This window comes from Gracilinanus agilis, chromosome 3, assembly GCF_016433145.1.
Source record: "Gracilinanus agilis isolate LMUSP501 chromosome 3, AgileGrace, whole genome shotgun sequence".
In the NCBI taxonomy this organism is placed as follows: Eukaryota; Metazoa; Chordata; class Mammalia; order Didelphimorphia; family Didelphidae; genus Gracilinanus; species Gracilinanus agilis.
The window spans coordinates 65108580-65128167 of NC_058132.1; the positions used below are offsets into that span (position 1 = coordinate 65108580).

Sequence of the window (19588 nt, forward strand, 5' to 3'; positions counted from 1 at the left end):
AGCCCTTAGAACACGGAACGTTAGGTCCAAAAGGGGCCTAGAGCCCGGAACGTCAGAGTCGTGACGGCATTATAGCGTTGGAACATAGAACGTTAGAATAGAGAAAGGTGGGGGCGGGGCTTTGAGAACCTTACAGTGTCGGAAGTGAAATAGACCCTTGAACACGGACGACTGGAGCTGTAACAGCCCTAAGAAGACTGACTGATTTGGGGTGGGGGGAGAAGTGGAAAGGAATGGAATTTAAAGGGGGATGGGGAACTGGGAGGGGCGGACACCTCCAGCCGAGGTAGGGATGCGACTAAGGGAGTACGGGCAAAAGGCCCGGGGCCCGGAGGAGAGCGAGCAAGGAGGGGCTCGGCGCAGAGGAGGCTGTCCTGGGGCCCTGCGGCCTCTGTGATTGGCTCTTGCTGACCATCGCTCCGCCCCGACCTCGCTCGCTATAAGGGGCCTCTTGGGTTTCGTTCCCGGGAGGAGGGTCTGACACAGCGTATTCGCTTTCCGAGGTCCTCGCTCGTGTTCCCCAGCGGAATCTCCGCGGCAGCCTTTTCCCGAGGGAGCGCAGTCGGGGGGCGGCGGGATGCCGGGGTGCCGTATCAGCGCCTGCGGCACTGCGCCCCGCCCGGGGGAGCCGCCGCCCCCTCCCCTTTCCCCTCCCCTTCCCCCCAACTCTTCTCCGGCTCCCTCGGACCCTGCGGATGAGCCGGGCTCCCCGCCGCCGTCTCCACCTCCCCAGCCCCCTCCTCAGCCCCAGTCCGCAGCCTCTGGAACCACGACCACGACCACGACCTCGCCTGCAGCGGCTGCGGAGAAAGGCGCCGGGCGAGGCTTGGAGCTGCAGCGCTGGCGGCCCGGCGGACACGGCGCGGCGGGCGCCGCAGCAGCGGGCAGCCGGGCGCTAGAGCTGGCTGAAGCCCGGCGACGGCTGCTAGAGGTGGAAGGCCGGCGGCGGGTGGTGTCGGAGCTAGAGAGCCGGGTGCAGCATCTCCATCGCGTCTTCTTGGCCGCGGAGCTGCGCCTGGCGCATCGCGCCGAGAGCCTGAGCCGCCTGGGCGGCAGCGTCTCCCAGGCGGAGCTCTACCTGGCAGCCCACGGGCAGCGGGCCAAGAAGGGGCTGCGGCGTGGCAAACGGCCTCGCCCGCCCGCCCTGCTCGCCTCCGCCCTGGGCCTGGGCGGCTGCGTGCCCTGGGCTGCCGGCCGCCTGCGGAGGGCTGGAACCGCCGCCGCCTCCCCCGAGCCCGACTCCCCCTTCCGCCGGAGCCCGCCCCGGGGCCCGGCTTCCCCCCAGCACTGAGGCCACGGAGGAGAAGGAGAGACCGCGGGAGCTGCCGCCGCGGACAGACGGACGCCAACCGGAGCCAAAGGAGAGACGCAGCGGCCAGGAGGACGCAGAGGGGACCGCGGAACCCGTGCACGGGACCAGCACAGCTGAGCGAGCTTCGCTGGGTGGGGCAGCTGGAGGGCCCCTCTCCCCCGATAATCTCCCCTTTCTGCGGGAGGCAACACTTAGAACCACAATAAAGCTGTGGGCCCTGGGCCTTGTTCCCCTCCCTCCCGGCCCTGAGGCTTCCTCTACGGGACTGAACTGCGAAAGAATGGGGTGGTGAGCCTGGAAGCCCCATTTTGCAGAGGGGCAAAAGGAGGTGGGTGTGGTCCCAGAGTTGCAGAAATAGAAGGTTTGGGCATCCCGGCTTGGTATTTGGGGGTCCCCTTTTTCCTATCAGTCCCCCACTTCTAGAGGATATTCTGGGCAGCCTTTATACCCTTAAATATATCCCTGTGCCCATATGTGCTGCCCAGGAGTCCCAAGAAGTTGGAATGAATATAGATTTCTGACACCACTCAGATCCTTAGGAGAGTAAAGGAGATGGATGTTAAAGGGCATCTCACCTAGGGGTGGGAGGAGGTTCTGGTTAGGGGAAAGAGAGGGCTTGCAAGGAACAGCTAGAATGTCAGAGCTGGTAGGAGATCTTCACCACCCAGCCCATTAGCTGCCCTTTGCTAGATGAGTGACCTTGAGCGAGTCACTGCCCTGGTCTGAGATTTCTACTACCTACCTCACGGGCTAGTTAATGAAGAAAGCACTTGGTAAACATAAAGATGCTGAGAAAAGTGAGATATGTTTATGTCAAGTGAAGAAATAGGCCCAGAGTGGGGGGAAAGGCTTTTCCAAGGTCATCGAGCCACTTCATGGTTGAGTTGGGACTAAAACCCAGGTGTCCTGCTGTCCCAGTTATCTCCCTCCCTTCCCCTCTGCTTTCTCCAGTTGTTACTCTCTAGGGCTCCTTTTTCCCAAGTGCCCCAGGCCTGGGCAGGCCCTGGGTGCTGTTTGAAAGCTTTCTGGGGCTGCGACTATGCGGCTGGCTTGCACCTGAGCCAAGACCTAGAGCCTTTTGTCAATTCTCTTGGGCCCCCTTGCTCTGAGCTCTGCTGCCTGGTAATTTCCAGCAGAGCTGGATGAGCACAGGACAGAGCTGGCATCCTCTGGCAGGAGGAGCTGAGCCAGGGCCCATTGGGGTTACTGACTTAGAGGCTGAGCTGGAAAGCTCCTTGGTCTCTCTGTCCTAGGTAGGGGCCTTGAACCCTCAGGGCCTACCTCTCCTCCATCTATCATCTCCAGTATACAGAGCTGATGTGGGGGTTGGACAGAAAGAGGTGAGTCCCTTGAGGGGAGGGGAAGAGACCAGATACTTTGGACAAGACTTTCTAGGCCTCTCTTGCCCCTTCAACCTCAGGGGCTAGTAGGGTGTGCAAACAGCATGCAAGTTAAAGGCAAACTAAAAGCAGGAGCTTTTTTTATCAGAAGACCTGGGCTCAAATCTTGGCTCTGTTCGGTGCTAGCTGTGTGACCTCTCCAAGTAGCTCAGTCTCTCTGAGCCTGTCTCCTCACCTGCAAAATGCTTCCAATTCTAACCTGCTATGTTCTGAGGTCCTTTCCTGCTCTGAAATAATTCTATCAAATCACTTCTCCTGTCTGAGTTTCAGTGTCTTCTGCAAAAAATGAAGGGGTTGGATTGGATAATCTGTGAGCTCCCTGTTATTTCTGACATTGTGATTTTCTAATCTTCCTGAATGGAGGAGGGGTGGGAGAGGGGCCATCATCCCTGCCAGAGGTTTTCCCTTAATGGTATAAAGTGGTTTGTCCAGCATCTGATCCTCCCTTTCTCTGGGATTTATTTGTTAATCAGCTTTGACTGGATTAGAGGGAGAACTTGTGCCCCAGGATTACTGGAATCAGTGTGCACATATCTATTCAGAAGTTATCCCCACCCCCTACTTTGCCATCAGGCTTCAGGTTAACTCTGGCATCATCTCCTGGCACTGCCATTTGTAGCTCCCTCCTTTCCTTTCTCACCTTGAAAGGTTACATAAGAACTCACATTTTCTGGGATGTGTTAAGATCTGTGAAATGCCTTCTATAGAACAACCCTGTGAGAGAGATGTCATAGGATCATCATCGATACAGAACTAGAAGGGACCTTGAAGTCACCTAGTCTCACTCCCTTTCTTTACAGATGGGGAAATTGAGGCCCCGTGAGGTCAAGGGACTTATCCAAGGTCAAACAGAACAATGAGTGGCAGAGATGGGATCTACTCAGGTAGTATAAGCATTAGCTCCATTTTTACAGAAGAGGGAAGAGATAAGTGAGGTGATTAGAAGCAAAAACACGTAGAGTTAGTGGGGGATAAGGGGGAAAACTTGAATGCATTATTTTCAAACTACAAATCTGGCTCTCCATCAGATACTGGCTTGTGAAGTATTCAGGGCAAGTTTTCAGGCATGCCTGTTTTATGTATAAGAAAATGGAAGTATGGGAAGGGAAATTGATGTACTCAGTCCTAGCTTCTGGTTTCAAGCTCACTGTGTCTTGCCGCCCCATTATTTCATCTCCAGTTTCCAGAAACTGACCTCCTACCACTAGCTCACACTTTTCTTCCCTGCACCCTGTCCCACGTTCAGCAGACCCTCTAATTCCCAGGCCTTCCAAAGCCCATTCCCTTCTGCAAAGCCCTTCTCTGATCTTTCATCCCAACCACCTTTGGGTAGCCCAGGAAGCAGGCTGATGGACCCCCCCCCTCTGGTTTGACAGTAGGTGGCGTAAGTCTGCTGCTTATGAATACAGGATTTCAAGCATGAAGATCTTAGACTCTGCAATCAAAGAGCTGGGGGTGACCATAGAACAAAGAGTGCTAGAAAGGAGACTTTAGACATCATTTAATCTATCCTTCCTCATTTTATAGATGAGAAAATTGAGACCCAGACTCCGGGGCTGACTGTTCTGAGGTCCCCCAGCTAGCAGCATTTGAGTTTTGAACCCAGGTACTGACTTCAGCTAGGTGAAACAGTGCCACTCCAGGAATCAGGAAGCCTAATCTTCCTGAGTTCAAATCTAACCTCAGATCCGTACAAGCTCTGTGATCTTGGGAAAGTCATTTTGTCTCAATTTCTTCATCTGGAAAATGAGCTGGAGAAGGAAATGGCAAATGACTCCAGTATCTCTGCCAAGAAAACCCCAAATGGGGTCATGAAGAGTTAGACACTACTGATAAACAACACTGACTGACTCTATTCCATATCCCACACTGGTCATGGGCTGTCAGCCCCCTTTGTCCAACCCCCCTCCCAACCCCTCAGCTAAGCAAATAACAGAGCAGTTTGTAGCTATCCCTGTAGGGCCCAGCTCCTGTGCTCACCTGCCCAAGGAAGGCTGTCCCATACCCCAGTCATCCCAAGCTTAGATCCCTTTGTATTGTATTTGATGCTAAGGACCAACAGCAGCCTTAGCACCAGCTTCTACTGCCCCCACCCCAAATGATCCCTCCCAGCTCTCCAGGCTGAGAAGGTGACCTGGCTCCATAGAACCCCTGGTTTCTACTGTACTGTCCAGCAGTGGCTCCTTCTCTGAAGAGAGGGCATTTCTCCCTAAGCAAGTTTGGAGCCAGCTTTTTCAATGGTGGGGGAGGAGGGATCCGAATCTAGGAATCTGGTTTCCAAAAGCCTGGGGAGGGAGGTATTGCAGACTTGCTGAAAGTGACCTGTGGCCCTTGCATATTAAACAAACATGAAACACTCACCGTGTGCAGAGTCCTGTGCTTAATACTAGGGGAAGTAAAAGGTCTCTTTAAGATCCCTGCTTCCATAGAGCTTACAGTCTAATATGAGGGATATGGGCTTTTTTTTTTTTTTTTTTTTTTTTTTTTTTAACCCTTACCTTCTGCCTTAGAATCAAAACTGTGTATTGATTTCAAGGTAGAAGAGCAGTAAGGGCTATGGGGTTAAGTGACTTGCCCAAGGTCATACAGGTAGGAAGCATCCGAGGTCAGATTTGAACACAGGATTCTCTGTCTCTAGGTTTGGCTCTTAATCCACTAAGCCACCTGGCTGCCCTCCTGACTGTTTTGTTTTTGTTTTTTTAATTGTATATATCCTTAGTGTCAAGCCCAGAGCCTTGTAGACACTTAATAAATGGGTTAGGTCATAGGACACATACACAATTAGGATACACAGTTCCACCCTTTGCCAAAACTACCTCTTAGAAGGGAAAAAGCCATGGTTTTGGATTCAGAGGTGCCGAGTTCAAATCCTGATTCTGCTACCTGTGTGATCTTAGGCAAGTCCTTTAACATATCCTCAGTCAGTTTCCTTAACAAAATGAGAGGCATTGAATGTGATGTCCTCTGGGGTTCCTTCTAGCTCTAGAGCTGTGATATCAGAAGTCTGGTCATTTTACTAGACGGCGTTCCCACCTCACTCTCCCTCAAAAGAATGTAGAGTCATCTCCTTTCAGTCCCACTGTGCTTCCTTTTTAGACTGTCCTTCTTCTGGTCCCACTCACATCATAGGCTCAAGGATCTAGAGTAGGAAGGGACCTAAGAGATCCTCTGGTCTAACCTCTTCATTTTACGGTTGAGGAAACTGAGGCTGAGGAAAGTTACATAACTTACTTGCCTGAGGCCACAGAAAGCAAATGCCAGAGATCTCTGCTTTCTCTGCCTCTACTACATGGCCTGTTCCTCTCCGAGCAGTCTCTCAGGCCACACAGCTGCATTTGTCTCGCCTTCTGTCCTGGAGCTAAGGTTTTATTTCTCTAAGGATGTGGCCTGTGTTTTTCCCTTAGGACATCCTTCTGAACCACCTTCCCTCCCTCCTCTGCTCCTGAATGGAAAGATTCCCAGTGTGCAAGGGCCCTGTGTTTCTTCCAGTGTTCAACCCAGGGTTCTATCCCCACCACAGGGGTCACCGAATCCCCAGGCCAAAAGCTAATCAACCACTGACGGTCAGCTTGGGTATGTCAGGATCTTGAGTCGTGCTGCTGACATCCCCTGAAGACACATGACAGCCCTTTTCATCCCCGAATGCCCTCCTGCTGGGTTCCAGCTCTAATTATCAGCCCTTCCTTCCTTCCTGTTACCATTACTCTGAACCTCAGGAAGATAGTCCTGTAGCATTAGGGACTAAAAAGGATGGACACGTCTCTTCCCAGCCTCAGCCAAGTCACTGATAAAAGAATGGCTCTGGTTATCAGGTCGGTATCTCTCTTAGGGATAGAAGGAAGCGAAATGGGTTTAGGCTGCTACCTCAGAAGGGACTGAGGTTAGACTTTTGAAAGAGAACTTCTAGATCCTTGGGAGACTTGAGAATTAAGAGAAAGGGGAGGGCATGCCATAGGGATGTTACAGTCTCGTCTCTCTTGGCCGTGTTTGAGAATGAGACAAATCCCCCCGCCTTCCAGCTCCCTACACCCTTCTCCTCCAGAGTTGCCCTCCTTACTTGCTAATGTTTAGGAGAGCTCTTCTAGGTTAGTACTGATTTCTCCTCTCCTCCTGCCTCAGAATCTCTTCCATGAAAGAAACCTCAAGAATACCCTCTGTAGGGACAGCTGGGTGGCTCGGTAGATAGAGAGACAAGCCTGGAGATGGGAGGTCCTGGGTTCAGATGTGGCCTCAGACATTTCCTAGCTATGTGACCCTGTGCAAGTCACTTAACCCCTATTGCCTACTGCTCTTCTGCTTTAAAACTAATACATAGTATGGATTCTAAGAGAGAAGGCAAGGTTTTTTAAAAAATAGAATGCCTTCTGTGATATACCCAAGTGACCATCTAGCCTTCGTTTAAAGACATCTATTGAGGAGACTCCAACCTACTCCCTCCCAAGGAAGAAAGGCATTGGGACAGTTTTCATCCATAGGAAGTTTTTCCTTACAGGCAGCCTAAATCCACTCTTACCTCTTCTACCTACTGCTGGCCTCTGAGGCCAAGACCATGTAGGTGTACTCTTGGGGCCCTTCATCTTTAGGGCCCATGGTGTAGCAGGCATCACAGTGGCTCCCTGGGAGTTAGCGGCTGTGTTTTGCCACCAACTTGTACCTTGGGACATGTCACTTCCTTTCTCCAGGCCCTTGTTACAGAATGCGGGAGTTGGGTTATAGACAATTAAAGAAATATCTATTAAATGCCTGGAATAGGCAAGAATAGGAGCTGAGAGAGTGATGGCCCCTGCCTCCATGGAACTTGGGTTCAAATAGGTGAGCGCCAAGAGTTTCTCCTTTCCCCAAATCCAACTTCTGAGGAGTTAGTAATCTCCTGAAGAAGCATCATTGTGTAGGAGGAAGAGCATGGAATTTGGAGTCAGAGAACCTGGGCCAGAACCACTCTTCTGTCAATTAATTCTCCCTGGGTGACCCTGAGCAAGTCATTTCTTCCAGGGTCTCAGTTTCCTCATCTGTAAAAATAAGGAAGCTGGATTATATGACCTTTAAGGTCCCTTCTAGTCCTACATCCCAAGATCTTTCTCACATGCCTTTACCATCGGCATGTTCCTCTACAGCAGGCTGCCTTTGGGTAATGGAAAGCAAGAGAGGGACAAGTTGATGGGTCTTTGATCTCTTGAATTTAGAAAAGAGAGTGCAAGGCTAGACAGAACCACCAGAGGGCAGTGTGACACTCCTGGTCTACATCTTTGGGTTCTAGAACAGATAGACCACTAGGAGACTCTGAGACTGTGAGCATCCTCAACTGCCCCCCACCCCCACCCCTTTGTGTATCCTAGTCCTTTCTCCAAGTCACCAGTTATCCCAGGCCCATCGGGACGCTACTGGAATTTGTCCAAAGCCTAGGTTACCGGGACCCTATCACAGGCATTATCAGGCATTACTTAGGGGTGATATTCTTTAAAGAAGGGACAGGATTCACTCTGCCAAGGCTCTCCTAAACATTACTTTCCCTGTGCTTAGAGATCTTGATTGTCTCCTAACCCTGGAGTTATTATCCATTGAGAACTGGTCACTCACCCCATAAAAGGGGATCCCAAAGACACTGTGGGGGGAGAGATAGAAGGAAAACCTAGTCTGGCCCAGCTCCTAACATAATGCCCTAAATGGAAGAAAGGAGGGGATCCAGTTTTTAGGACCATCCATCTGAGAGGGAGACAATCTCAACCCTGGGAATACTCTAGGACTTGGACACTGAGGGAGGAAGAAAGGAAGGAAGGGAAGAGGGAAGGAAAGAAGAAAGAAAGGAAGGAAGGGAAGAGAAAAGGGAAGAAGGAAAGAAGGAAGGAAACAAAGAAGGAAGCAAAGAAGGGAGGAAGGAAGGAAGATGGATGGATGTATAGAAGGAGGGGAGGGAGGGAAGAGGGAAGGAAGGAAAGAAGGAAGGAAAGGAGGGAGGGAGGAAGGAAGGAAGGAAGGAAAGGAGGGAAGAATGAAGGAGGGAGGGAGGGAAGAGGAAAGGAAGGAAGGGAGGAAGAAAAGAAGAGAGGGAAGAGGAAAGGAAGGAAGGAAGAGAGGGAAGGAAGGGAAGAGAGAATGAATGAATGAACGAATGAATGAATGAAGAAAGAAAAGAAGGAAGGAAGGGAGGGAGGAAGGGATAAAAGATGTAATTCTGATGGAAATATGGAATATGTGAAGGTATTTGGAGATCCATTCTTTATCTGTAAGGAAGTCTGGTTTTCCTGCTTTTTCCTTCCCCAGCTTCCAGCCTCCCCATCCAAGAGGCCACGTACCAACCATAATGTAGGAGCTGGATCTGCAATAACAGGAAACTGCACAGTCCTCCACCCATTGACCCTGCTGACCAGGCACTAAGACTGGGGTGGGAGGGGAGCTGGGGCCCCAGATGAACTCCAAGATAAACCCAGGTATCTTGACTCCCCAGAGCTACTGGGGAGAGGGGGTAACCATTGGAAGCCTGGTATTTCAGTGCTGGAAAAGACTTTAGGGATCTTCCAACCCCTCTATTTTACAGAAAAGGAAACCGAGGTTCACATGGCAAGTAGAAGAATCAAATCCAAATAGCCTGTTCCTTCTCTCTCTGCCTTTCTCCCGTTCCTCTACCATCCCATTACCCCCCATCAAGCTATATCACCAGTGCACTAAGAGCTGGGAGACCTGAGAGAAAGGTGGTTGTGGAGCTCATCTAAAGATGCTGAGTCTAAGGCAGGAACCCAAGGAAGCTGACTCGGGGGTTTCCTGTGGCTTGGGCCAAATAGGGCTGGGCAGGCTGGGCTCCCTGGGGTGGCTGATTCAGGCTGAGTCAGGCTACTTGGCATCTTTAATCCTAGGATCTCTAAGCACTTTGCCCATATTCAAAAATGCCCTCCAGGGATTTGAACTCTAAGTCAGGGTCAGGAGCCAAGCTCATCATACTTTGAGTGATCCTTCCCCATGTTTTAGGAGTGTATAAGGGAGAGGGGTTCTGTTCCTACTCCGGGGCCCCCTCCAACTCTCCTCCCATTCTCAGGTCCTGGGTAGCACCCTGACACTGGCTGGGACTCAGACCAGAGGAAGAGAAGGGAGGGAGGGAGAGGAGGAGGACCTCAGGCTCTTGGCAGGGAGAGCCAGGTCCCCCCATAGCATCACCATAAGAGGAGTAGTTTAAGCAGCACCCTCTCCCCCTCCCCCAGCCCACAGGCCCAGCTCTGACTGGGCTTAGCCTCTAAGGGAAGGGGAGGGGGGAGCTTCGTCCTCAGAACATTCCATTCTGCCTGTTCAGGGACAGATATAGTCAGCCTGGCATGTCCATGGTGGAGGTGGAGAGGACTCTGCGCCAGGCTTCGGGCCCTGCTCCCGAAGGACTTCCACCTATTTCAGGAGCCGCCCCGTCCTTTGGGGACCTTCTTTCCCACATGAGACCCTGCCTCACCTCCAACCCAATTCTAGGGAGGAAGAGGGGAGCCCCAGGTCAGGAAGAGCCAGACCCAGAAATATGAGAGCTCTGAATAACCTGTGACGACTCTCCCTAACCGTCACCCTCTCTACCAACAGGCTGAGCTAGTCCAAGAAGGCAGACAGAGGAGGCTGGAGGGCCAAAGGGCTTGTCCAGCCACCGCATGGGCCAAACGTGGCCCCTCTTCCTCCCATCCCTGCAGCCCCTGGCTAGGGAGATACTCAGGATAGAGGTGGGGTGTGGAGCTCACTGAATGTCAGAGATAATTAGGGGTTCATAAAAGATTCTTTCCAGCCAGGGCTGGGCAGTGCCATCATCTCCTTCGTCTGGGAACCATTCCCACCAGCTGGGCAGTGGCTGCTTCCCCAGAATGCCTCTGCCAGGAAGTCTTCCCGGACTATCCCCACCCAACTGGGAACATTCTTTTCACCTGCATCCCTGGAGCTCCTCTGGGCTTAGTGGTTGTGCCACAGGTGTTCTTCGGTTTTAAAACAGTGGCAGGGTCCCTGCTGAGCTGCCTGCGAACTGAATTTTTGTATACTGAGTCCTATCTGCCCTAGACTCTGATGGTAAGATTGTGGCTCTGTTCCTATGGAAAAGAAGTTATCCCCGCGATATAAGCAACGCACCAAAGGTTACTTCCAGCTTCCGAAAATATATATGTAAAGGGCAATTACAAGCTTTCCAGAATGCATTAAAAAGATTTCCCGTCGGCTTGTGTGGTAGCTGGGCTTATATGACATGGCCACGAGCCCTGAAGGCTGAGGGACCTGGCAGCTCCTCTCACCTGGACACCCCTAAACACACACCCAGCTTCCTGCCACCCTCCTTCTCCACACAGGCTCTAGGTATCATCACTTGGACAAGCCCAGCCTTCAATGGGGAAACAAAAGGAAGGAGGGACAAAGAAACCCCCAAAGAGAAGCAAATCTAAGAAGGACCTGGAACAAAGAAGGCTGAGGGAAGAAGGGAGCAAGACATACATTCACAGGATAGGTAGGCGCTTCAGTGGAGTAAAAAAGCCAGGCCTGGAAACAGAAGGTCCAGAGTTCAAATCTGACCTTCGATACTTTCTGGCTCTGTGACCCTGGGCAAGTCACTTAACCTCCATTGCCCAGCCCTGAACCCTCTTCTGCCTTGAAACGGATTCTAAGACCCAAGGCAAGGGTTTTTAAAAGAAAAAAAATACATTTACTCATCCACATGGGAACAATTAGGCAAACCAATTTATCAAAGAATGTATGTGCAATCAGTTTCCCTATTTGTCGGTTATTTCCTCCTAAGGAGTATCTGTCTTTTCTCCAGCAGTTCCATAAGCTGCCTCCAAAAATGTGGGCTCTAACAGTGCATTCAAGATCATTCAATAAGTCTTTAAGCACAAGCTGTACATCTCTATAGTGGGTAGCTAGATGGCCCAATGGATGGAGCACTGAGCTTAGAATGAAGAGGACTCGTCTCCATGTGGAGCTGTTTGTGGAATTGTATGGAAAGGGCATTTGGGATGTGAGCGGAGGCTAGGCACGAATGTGTGTATAGAGTCTGAATGGTTGTGCGGCCGTTAGTGTGCATACGTGTGAGAGAGTCAGAGCCATAGAATTTGGGGTTCAAAGACCATCTAGTCCTGGGGTTCGTAATCGCTTCTTTGTGTCTTAACACCTTCGAAGTGTATCTTCTGAGAACAAGGTTTTCAAAGAGTTGAAGGAAATGCCACATTTCAATTAGAAGTTAATCCAAAATAAAGTCATTTTTGCCCCAGCCATTTTTATGGACTTTCTGATGTTTATTCATGGACCTCATACTCAGAGGTAGCTGGGTGGCTCAGTGGATAGAGATCCAGACCTAGAACCCAGAGGTCCTGGGTTCAAATGTGACCTCAGATACTTCCTGAGTAAGTAACTTAAACCCAATTGCCCTTATCACTCTTCTATCTTGGAATCAATATTTAGTATCCATCCCAAGGCAGAAGGTATGGGTTAAAAAACAAAACAAAAAAAACCTTTTGACCTTGACCAACCCCTGGTATTTGACAGGCAAGGGAACAGAGGCTCAGAAAAGGGAAATGACTTGCTTAAGATCAAGAGATTGGGGATATAGACGGGAAAGGACCACACCAATGCAACTATCAATAATATGTAAATAAGTCTTGATTGATGACACATGTTAAAACCAGTGGAAATGTGTGTTAGCTATGGGGAGGGGGGGAGTTTGAGGAGGTGAAGGGGAAAGTAAAAACATGAATCATGGAACCATGGAAAATTTTTCTAAAAATTAAAAAAAAAGTTAAAAAAGTTAAAAAAAAAAGAGCAAATCAATGGCTAAGTTGAGAGAAATCCCCAGAACCCCTGTTTCTAAGAAGAGGGCTCTTTGTTCTGTTCTACCCTCTCTTTGGAATGATGAGAAGGCACCTTTAGGTACGGTGTGTGAATGGGGGGACTCACTATGAGTGAAACTAATGAGACTCCCTGTGTGTGACCAGCCCCCCAACCCCCACCCCCACCCCAACACACACACATACACATGGACACACACACCCCTGACTTAAGAGCAGGGCCCCATTCAGGAAAGGGGAGGGCTCAGGATTGTCTCTTCCTTGCTTGGTCAGTGGAGGTGGTTCTTACTCACCCTTGGGCTATGCTGAGAATGTGGGGTGCCAGCTTTGGCTCTGCCCAGCTAAGAGGGAGGTGAATGGGGGGAGAGGGCTGGATTGGGGATGAGGGTGGGGTGGGAGGAAAGGTCCACAAGAATTTTGTAATCTCTTTAGCCTTAGCTCTGCTATTAGCTAGGTGTGCAATCTTGGCTGAGGGCTTTCTCCTTTCAGCCTCAGTTTTTGCATCTGTAAAAGGAGAAGCTCCATCTCTAAGAAGGTTCCTCTGAGCTCTGATATTTTATGTTCTTAGATCCCTCCCAGCCCAGACATACTGTGTTCTTAGTCCCTTCCCAGCCTTGACATTCCATGTTCCAAGGTCCCTCCTGACAATGACATTATATGTTCTAAGGCCAGTCAGTCAACAAGTGTGTTTAAATAATATTTTCTTTTTTAATCAAAAACAGTTTGAAAAATTCTTCTGCCTCTCTCACAATGCCTACCACCACCACTTCATTGAGCACTTTATTTTTTAAATAGCCCTCTATGGACAAGAACAACTAATTCCCATGAAGGCCATGTCCACACGTGTTTGCTGCTTTCTGAATTTTAAGTTCATCACCTCTCTGTCTAATATGTGCTTCCTCTTCGTTCTTTTGAACTAGAAGTTTAACAATGCATTGATCAGAAACCAAGTCTTTCACAATTGCTTTTCTCTGTGTTTTTGTTATATAAATTGTTCTCCTGGTTTTGCCAACTTCACTCTGCAATCAGTTCATGGATGCTTTCTAAGTTTCCTCTGAAAATGTCTGTTTTGTCATTTCTTATGACAGGATAATATTCTATTGTCGTTCAGTGGTTTCCATTGCATCTGACTCTTTTTGTGACCCCCCTTTTGGGACTGGAGTGGTTTGCTACTTCCTTCTCCAGCTCATTTTACAGAGAAGGGAATTGAGGCAAACAGGGTGAAGTGACTTGTCCAACTAGGGTCACACAGCTAATATTTGAGACTGGATTTGAAATTAGATCTTCTTGACTTGAGGTCTGCCTTTTATCCACTGCTCCACCTAACTGCCCCTCTAATATTCTATTACATTCACATATTACAATTTGAAAAACTATTCCCCAAGGTACCCAGGAGGATGCCCTCAATTCCAGTTTTCAATGTTCTTCCTTCATTGGAGTATAGGCCTAGTAGTGGTGGAGCTGGGTCAAAAAGAACACACAGTGATCTTCCAGCATAGTTCCCAGTTGTTTTCCAGAATGATTAGACCAATTCACAGATCCAGGAATAGTGCGTTAGTGTGCCTGTTTTCCCACAATCCTTCCAACATTTGTCATTTTCCTCTTCTGTCATCTTTGCCAATCTGATAGGGTTGAGGTGGAACCTCAGAGTTATTTTAATTTGTATTTCTCTAATTATTAGTGATTTAGAGCATTTAGTTTCATTTGGTTGTTGATAGCTTTGATGTCTTCCTTTGAAAATTGCCTGTTCACATTTTTGGACCATTTTTCTGTTGGGGAATGGCTCTTAGTCATAATTTTGAATCAGTTCTTTTATGTATCTTGGTTATGTGATCCTTATCAGAGAAACTTACTGCAAAGATTTTTTCCCCCAGTTATTTAAATAAACACTTATTGTTTGTTATGTACAAGTGCTGTACTGTCTGGAGATACAAAGGACAAGAAGAGTTCTTGCCTTTGAGACGCTCACCTTTTTTCCTCTCCTGAGTTATACACATATTATCACGCAAAACATATTTCCATATTATTCATTTTTGTAAGTGAATGATATAATAATGAAAATAAATGTAATATGTAATCATTAAAATGCTACATGTAATACTCAGAAATTGGTTTTGTTAAATAATAGTAGTAAAAAAATTGTTGTGGTCACCGTTTATAAAATGAACTCTTAAGTCACGAGGATGATAGCTTTTAACAATTTAATTTAATATAAATATAGTATAAGAAAGAAATAAGGAAGGAAAGAAGTAGAAAATTTATTTTCTAGCCTACCACTCTAAAGTCTGGTCCGTAGAATTTCAGCTCACTCCCCGAAAAGGTTCCAATCTCCACATGGAAGTCTGGTAGTCTCTTTGGAGCAAGAGTCTTACCAGCCCACGAGGATGTCTTCTGCCTGAACCACCACCGCCAAATGGAGTAGAAGAATCAATCCCAGTAAACTCATGCCAAAAACCTGATCTCCTCTACAGTCTCATCTTTTATACCTCTTTTCTCCACATCACTTCCTGTCTCTCAGCTGGTCTATCACATCTCAGGAACCAATCAAAGTCTCTCCAACCCTGACCCATATAACCCTTAGTTCTGGGTTATGTTCTTAGGTCTCTTAACCTATGACCTCTGTTTGGAGCCTTGAGCCATGCTAATGGGATGGGTCAGAGGAGAAGAAAGTTCATGACCCTGGGAGAAAGGGGTTCCCTTTACAATAATCTCATAAAACCAAAAACCCCAAACATATATCCAAATAAACAAGTGATAAATCATGTGTTTTCATCTAGATTCCTATTCCAGGTCTTTCTCTGGAGATGGATAGCATTCTTTGTCCCAAGTCCCTTAGAATTGTCCTGGACCATTGTTTTGCTGTTAGTAGCAAAGTCTTTCACATTTGATTGTTCCACAATATTCTAGTTACTGTGTATAATGTTATGGTTCTGTTTATTTCACTGCATCAGTTCATATAGGCCTTTCCAGCTCTTTCTGAAATCACCCCATTCATCATTCCTTATAGCACAATAGTATTCTATCACCATCATATACGACAATTTGTTCAGCCATTCCCCAACTGAGGGACATCCCTTTAGTTTCCAATTCTTTGCCGTCACAAAAAGCGCGACTATAAATATTTTTGTACAAACAGGTCATTTCCCATTTTTAAAAATCTCTTTGGGATACAGACCTAGTAGTGGTATTACTGGATCAAAATGCAGGCACTCTTTTATAGCCCTTTGGGCATAATTCCAAATTGCCCTCCAGAATGGTTGGATCAGTTAACAACTCCTCCAGCATTGCATTAGTGTCTCAATTTTGCCACATTCCTCCAACACTTATTATTTTCCTTTACTGTCATATTGGTCAATCTGGCACCTCAGAGTGCGTTTCTCTAATCAAGAGACATTTCGAACATTTTTTCATATGATTATTGATAACTTTGATTTATTCATCTGAAAACTACCTATTCATATTCTTTGACCATTTATCAAATGGGGAATGACTTGGATTCTTATAAATTTGACTTAGTTCTTTATATATTTGAGAAATGAGACCTTCATCAGAGAAATTTGTTATAAAATTTTTTCCCAGTTTGTTGTTTCCCTCCTAATCTTGGTTGCATTGGTTTTGTTTGTACAACCCCTTTTAAATTTAATATAATCAAAATTATTCATTTTACATCTTGTAATGTTCTCTATTTCTTATTTGGTCATAAATTTTTCCCCTTCTCCATAGAGCTGATAGGCAAACTATTCTATGTTCAAGGGGCTCACACATACTCCAAAGGGAGACAACATATAAATAACTAGGAACAAATAAGATATCTACCCAGTAGATGAAAGGTAATCTCAGAGGGGAATGCTTGCCTCCTGCAGAAGATAGGATTTGAGTTCTGAAGGAAATAGGGAAGCTAAGAGATAAAAGTGAGACAAGGAAGCATTCTGACCAAGAAAAAGGCACAGAAATGGGAAATGAATGTTATGTGTGAGAAACACAAAGAGACCAGTGTAACTATTATAGAGAATATAGACGGGGGGGGGGGGGAGGGGGAAGAGGAAAAGAAGGGCAAAGCTATAAAAGGATTTAAATTTAAAACAGAGGATTTTATATTTGATCTGGTGGTAATAGGGAGTTAGGAGGTAGATAGGTGGCTTAGTAGAAAGAGTGCTGGTCCTGGAGTTGGAAAGACCTGAGTTCAAATCCAGTCCTGGACACTTCCTAACTGTGTGATCTGGGAAAGTCACTTAATCTCTGATTGCCAAACAAAAGGATCTATTGGAGAAGGAAACGGCAAGCCACTCTAGTTTAATTGCTAAGAAAACTTGTCAAACTTGAACTTTAAGAAAATCACTTGGAGGACAGCTGGGTAGCTCAGTGGATTGAGAGCCAGGCCTAGAGATGAGAGGTCCTAGGTTCAAATCTGACCTCAGACACTTCCCAGCTGTGTGACCCTGGGCAAGTCACTTGACCCCCATTACCTACCTTTACCACTCTTCTTGTGGTATTGACTCCGAGATGGAAGGTAAGGGCTTAAAAACAAACAAATAAATAAATGAGAAAAAAAAAAAAAAAGAAAATCACTTGGTACTGTACGGAGGATAGATTGGAATGAGGAGAGATTTGACTCAAGGAGACCAATTAGAAGTCTAGTACAATAGTCTAGATAAGAGGTGATGAGAGCCTGAAATAGGGAATTGTCTGTGTGAGTGGAAAGAATGAGACATGCAGAAGAGATAGTGCAAAGACAAAAATGGTAATGTTTGGCAATGGATTAGGTATTGGGGGTGAGAGATTGAAGAGTGGAAGACTATACCAAAGTTGTGTTTCTGGGTGACTGAGATGGTAGTGCTGCCTTTGGCAATAATAAGAAAGTTTGGAGAGATGAGGGTTTAGGGGATTGATAATAAGTTCAGTTTTGATCTGATCCCCTCCCAGCTCTAACATTCTGTGTTCTGAGGCCCCTCCCAGCACACATTCTAAGTCCTAAAGGTCCTCTTAGTTCTGACACCCTGTATTCTAATCTCTCCCAACTCTGACATTGTGTTCTAAGGCTCATTCCAGGTCTGACATTATTGGAATTTTCTAGAGGTCAGTCATCCATCCAGCCCTCAGCCTCCATTTAAGTGTACTGAGGCCAGCTAGGCTAGGTCAGAGAGACATCCAGATACCCCTTCACTCCCTTCCTCTTTGCCCCAGAAAGAGGAGGCCACAGTCATCTATCTTCAATCTTTCCTTTTTCTGGTTTCTGGTCTACCAAGCTGGGAAGGTTCCCCTGGGGTGTAACCACAAATATTCCTACTCTATACCCAAGTATGTAAAGATAAAAGCAATCACTCTGCTGATAAGGAAACTCTTTTGAGGCCTTCCTGTGGGTCAGGGTGGGGCTGGGGACCCAGAAGAAAGCTTTGCTTTCTGCCCAGGGCTCTCTCAAGTCCCTTGGGCTACTGCTTCTGCCTAGCACCTGCTCTGTCATCTCAGCTACTCATAGCATATGTTTCTCTCCATCATCCTTAAGGGAACAAGACCTGGGGACTGCCTTCTTCCCCTCCCTGAAGACTGAAGCTATATCTCCTTCATCCAGATGAAGTGGAATCTCTGAAGGCAGGGGCTGTCTCTCTCTCTCTCTCTCTCCTGTGATTAGGGTCTCCTGGAAGTCAGGGGCTTCTCCTCTTTCTGGCTTGAGGGGAAGTGCTTGATATTGGAAAAAGCCATGGATTTGGAGCCAAGAGACCTGCATTTGGAGGCTGGCTCTACTTACTCCAGGTTACCTGGGTGACCTTGACCTAGTCCCTTCCCCACTCATTGCCTCTGTTTCCCAATCTGTAAAATGAGATCAGTCGACTAAGTTATCCAGCTATTAATCTCATTTTAATCCATCTCAAAATATGCAAGACCTCTGTTCCAAAAGGGTTCAGAATACAACAGGGAAGCCCTAACAGTCCCAAAGAGGAAGGATGGGAAATAGAAAGAAAGAAAATCTCACAGGTTAAATACCTGGGGTCAAAGAGATAATAAGGAAAAAGACTTGTACAAAATATTTATACCCGTGCTTTTTGTGATGGCAAAAAATTGGAACATATGGGGATGCCCTTCAAATGGCTGAACAAATTGTGGTATCTGTTGGTGATGGAATACTGTAGTGCTCAAAGGAATAATGAACTGGAGGAATTCCATGTGAACTGGAAAGACCTCCAGGAATTGATGCAGAGTGAAAGGAGCAGAACCAGGAGAACATTATACACAGAGACTGATACACTGTGGTACAATCTAATGTAATGGACTTCTCTACTAGCATCAATGCAAAGATCCAGGACAGTTCTGAGGGACTTATGGGAAAGAACACTACCCACATCCAGAGAAAAAACTGTGGGAGCAGAAACACAAAAGAAAAACAACTGCTTGATCACATGGGTTGATCGGAATATGATTGGGGATGTAGACTAAACGATCTCCCTAGTGCAAATATCAATAATAAGGAAATAGGTCTTGATCAATGACACATGAAAAGCCCAGTGGAATTACTCATTGGCTACAGGAAGGGAATGGGAGGAGGGGAGAAAAGAACATAAATCATGTAACCATAGAAAAATATTCTAAATTAATTAATATAGTTTTTCAAATAAAAAAAACTTAATTAAATATCTGGGGTCAACTATAAATGACAATAACAACACTAACAACAACAACAATAGTGATAAGTCGCTTTATATTTCACCCTAAGATTAACAAGCTCTTTTTTCACAATAAGCCTGTGCAAGTATCATTTTCTCCACTTCCTAATTAACTGAGGCTTGCAGAGGTTTAGGTGACTTGCCAGGGGCAATCCAGCTAAGGGTACAGGTCACAACGGCCTTTGGGAGAACTCAGGCCCTTTAGAGAGAGGGAAGGAAATGGAGGGCATTGCTGAGGAGATGAAGGTAGGTCTGCCACTTGGGCGAGTCCCACAGTTTAGTTTTGACCCACCTTCTAATGGGTTCCTGTGCCTCTCCCCATTTCCTCTATCTTATAGGGAGCGGGAAAGTGAGATGTGGCCCTTGGCTGGAAACTACTAGAAGATCCTGACGGAGCTGCTGTGGAGTTTGAGGCTGAAAGTTTAGGGAAGG

At 47.2% G+C, this 19588-nt stretch overlaps 1 protein-coding gene across 1 annotated transcript; it reads left to right on the forward strand.

Annotated features, from left to right (window-relative positions):
• The first annotated feature begins 516 nt into the window (after nt 1–516).
• On the forward strand, nt 517–1539 carry TRNP1 (TMF1 regulated nuclear protein 1). The gene has a single exon (XM_044671379.1). It carries the CDS (start codon nt 578–580, stop codon nt 1289–1291), a length of 714 nt encoding a protein of 237 aa, XP_044527314.1. The 5' UTR covers nt 517–577; the 3' UTR covers nt 1292–1539.
• Nucleotides 1540–19588: the final 18049 nt, after the last annotated feature.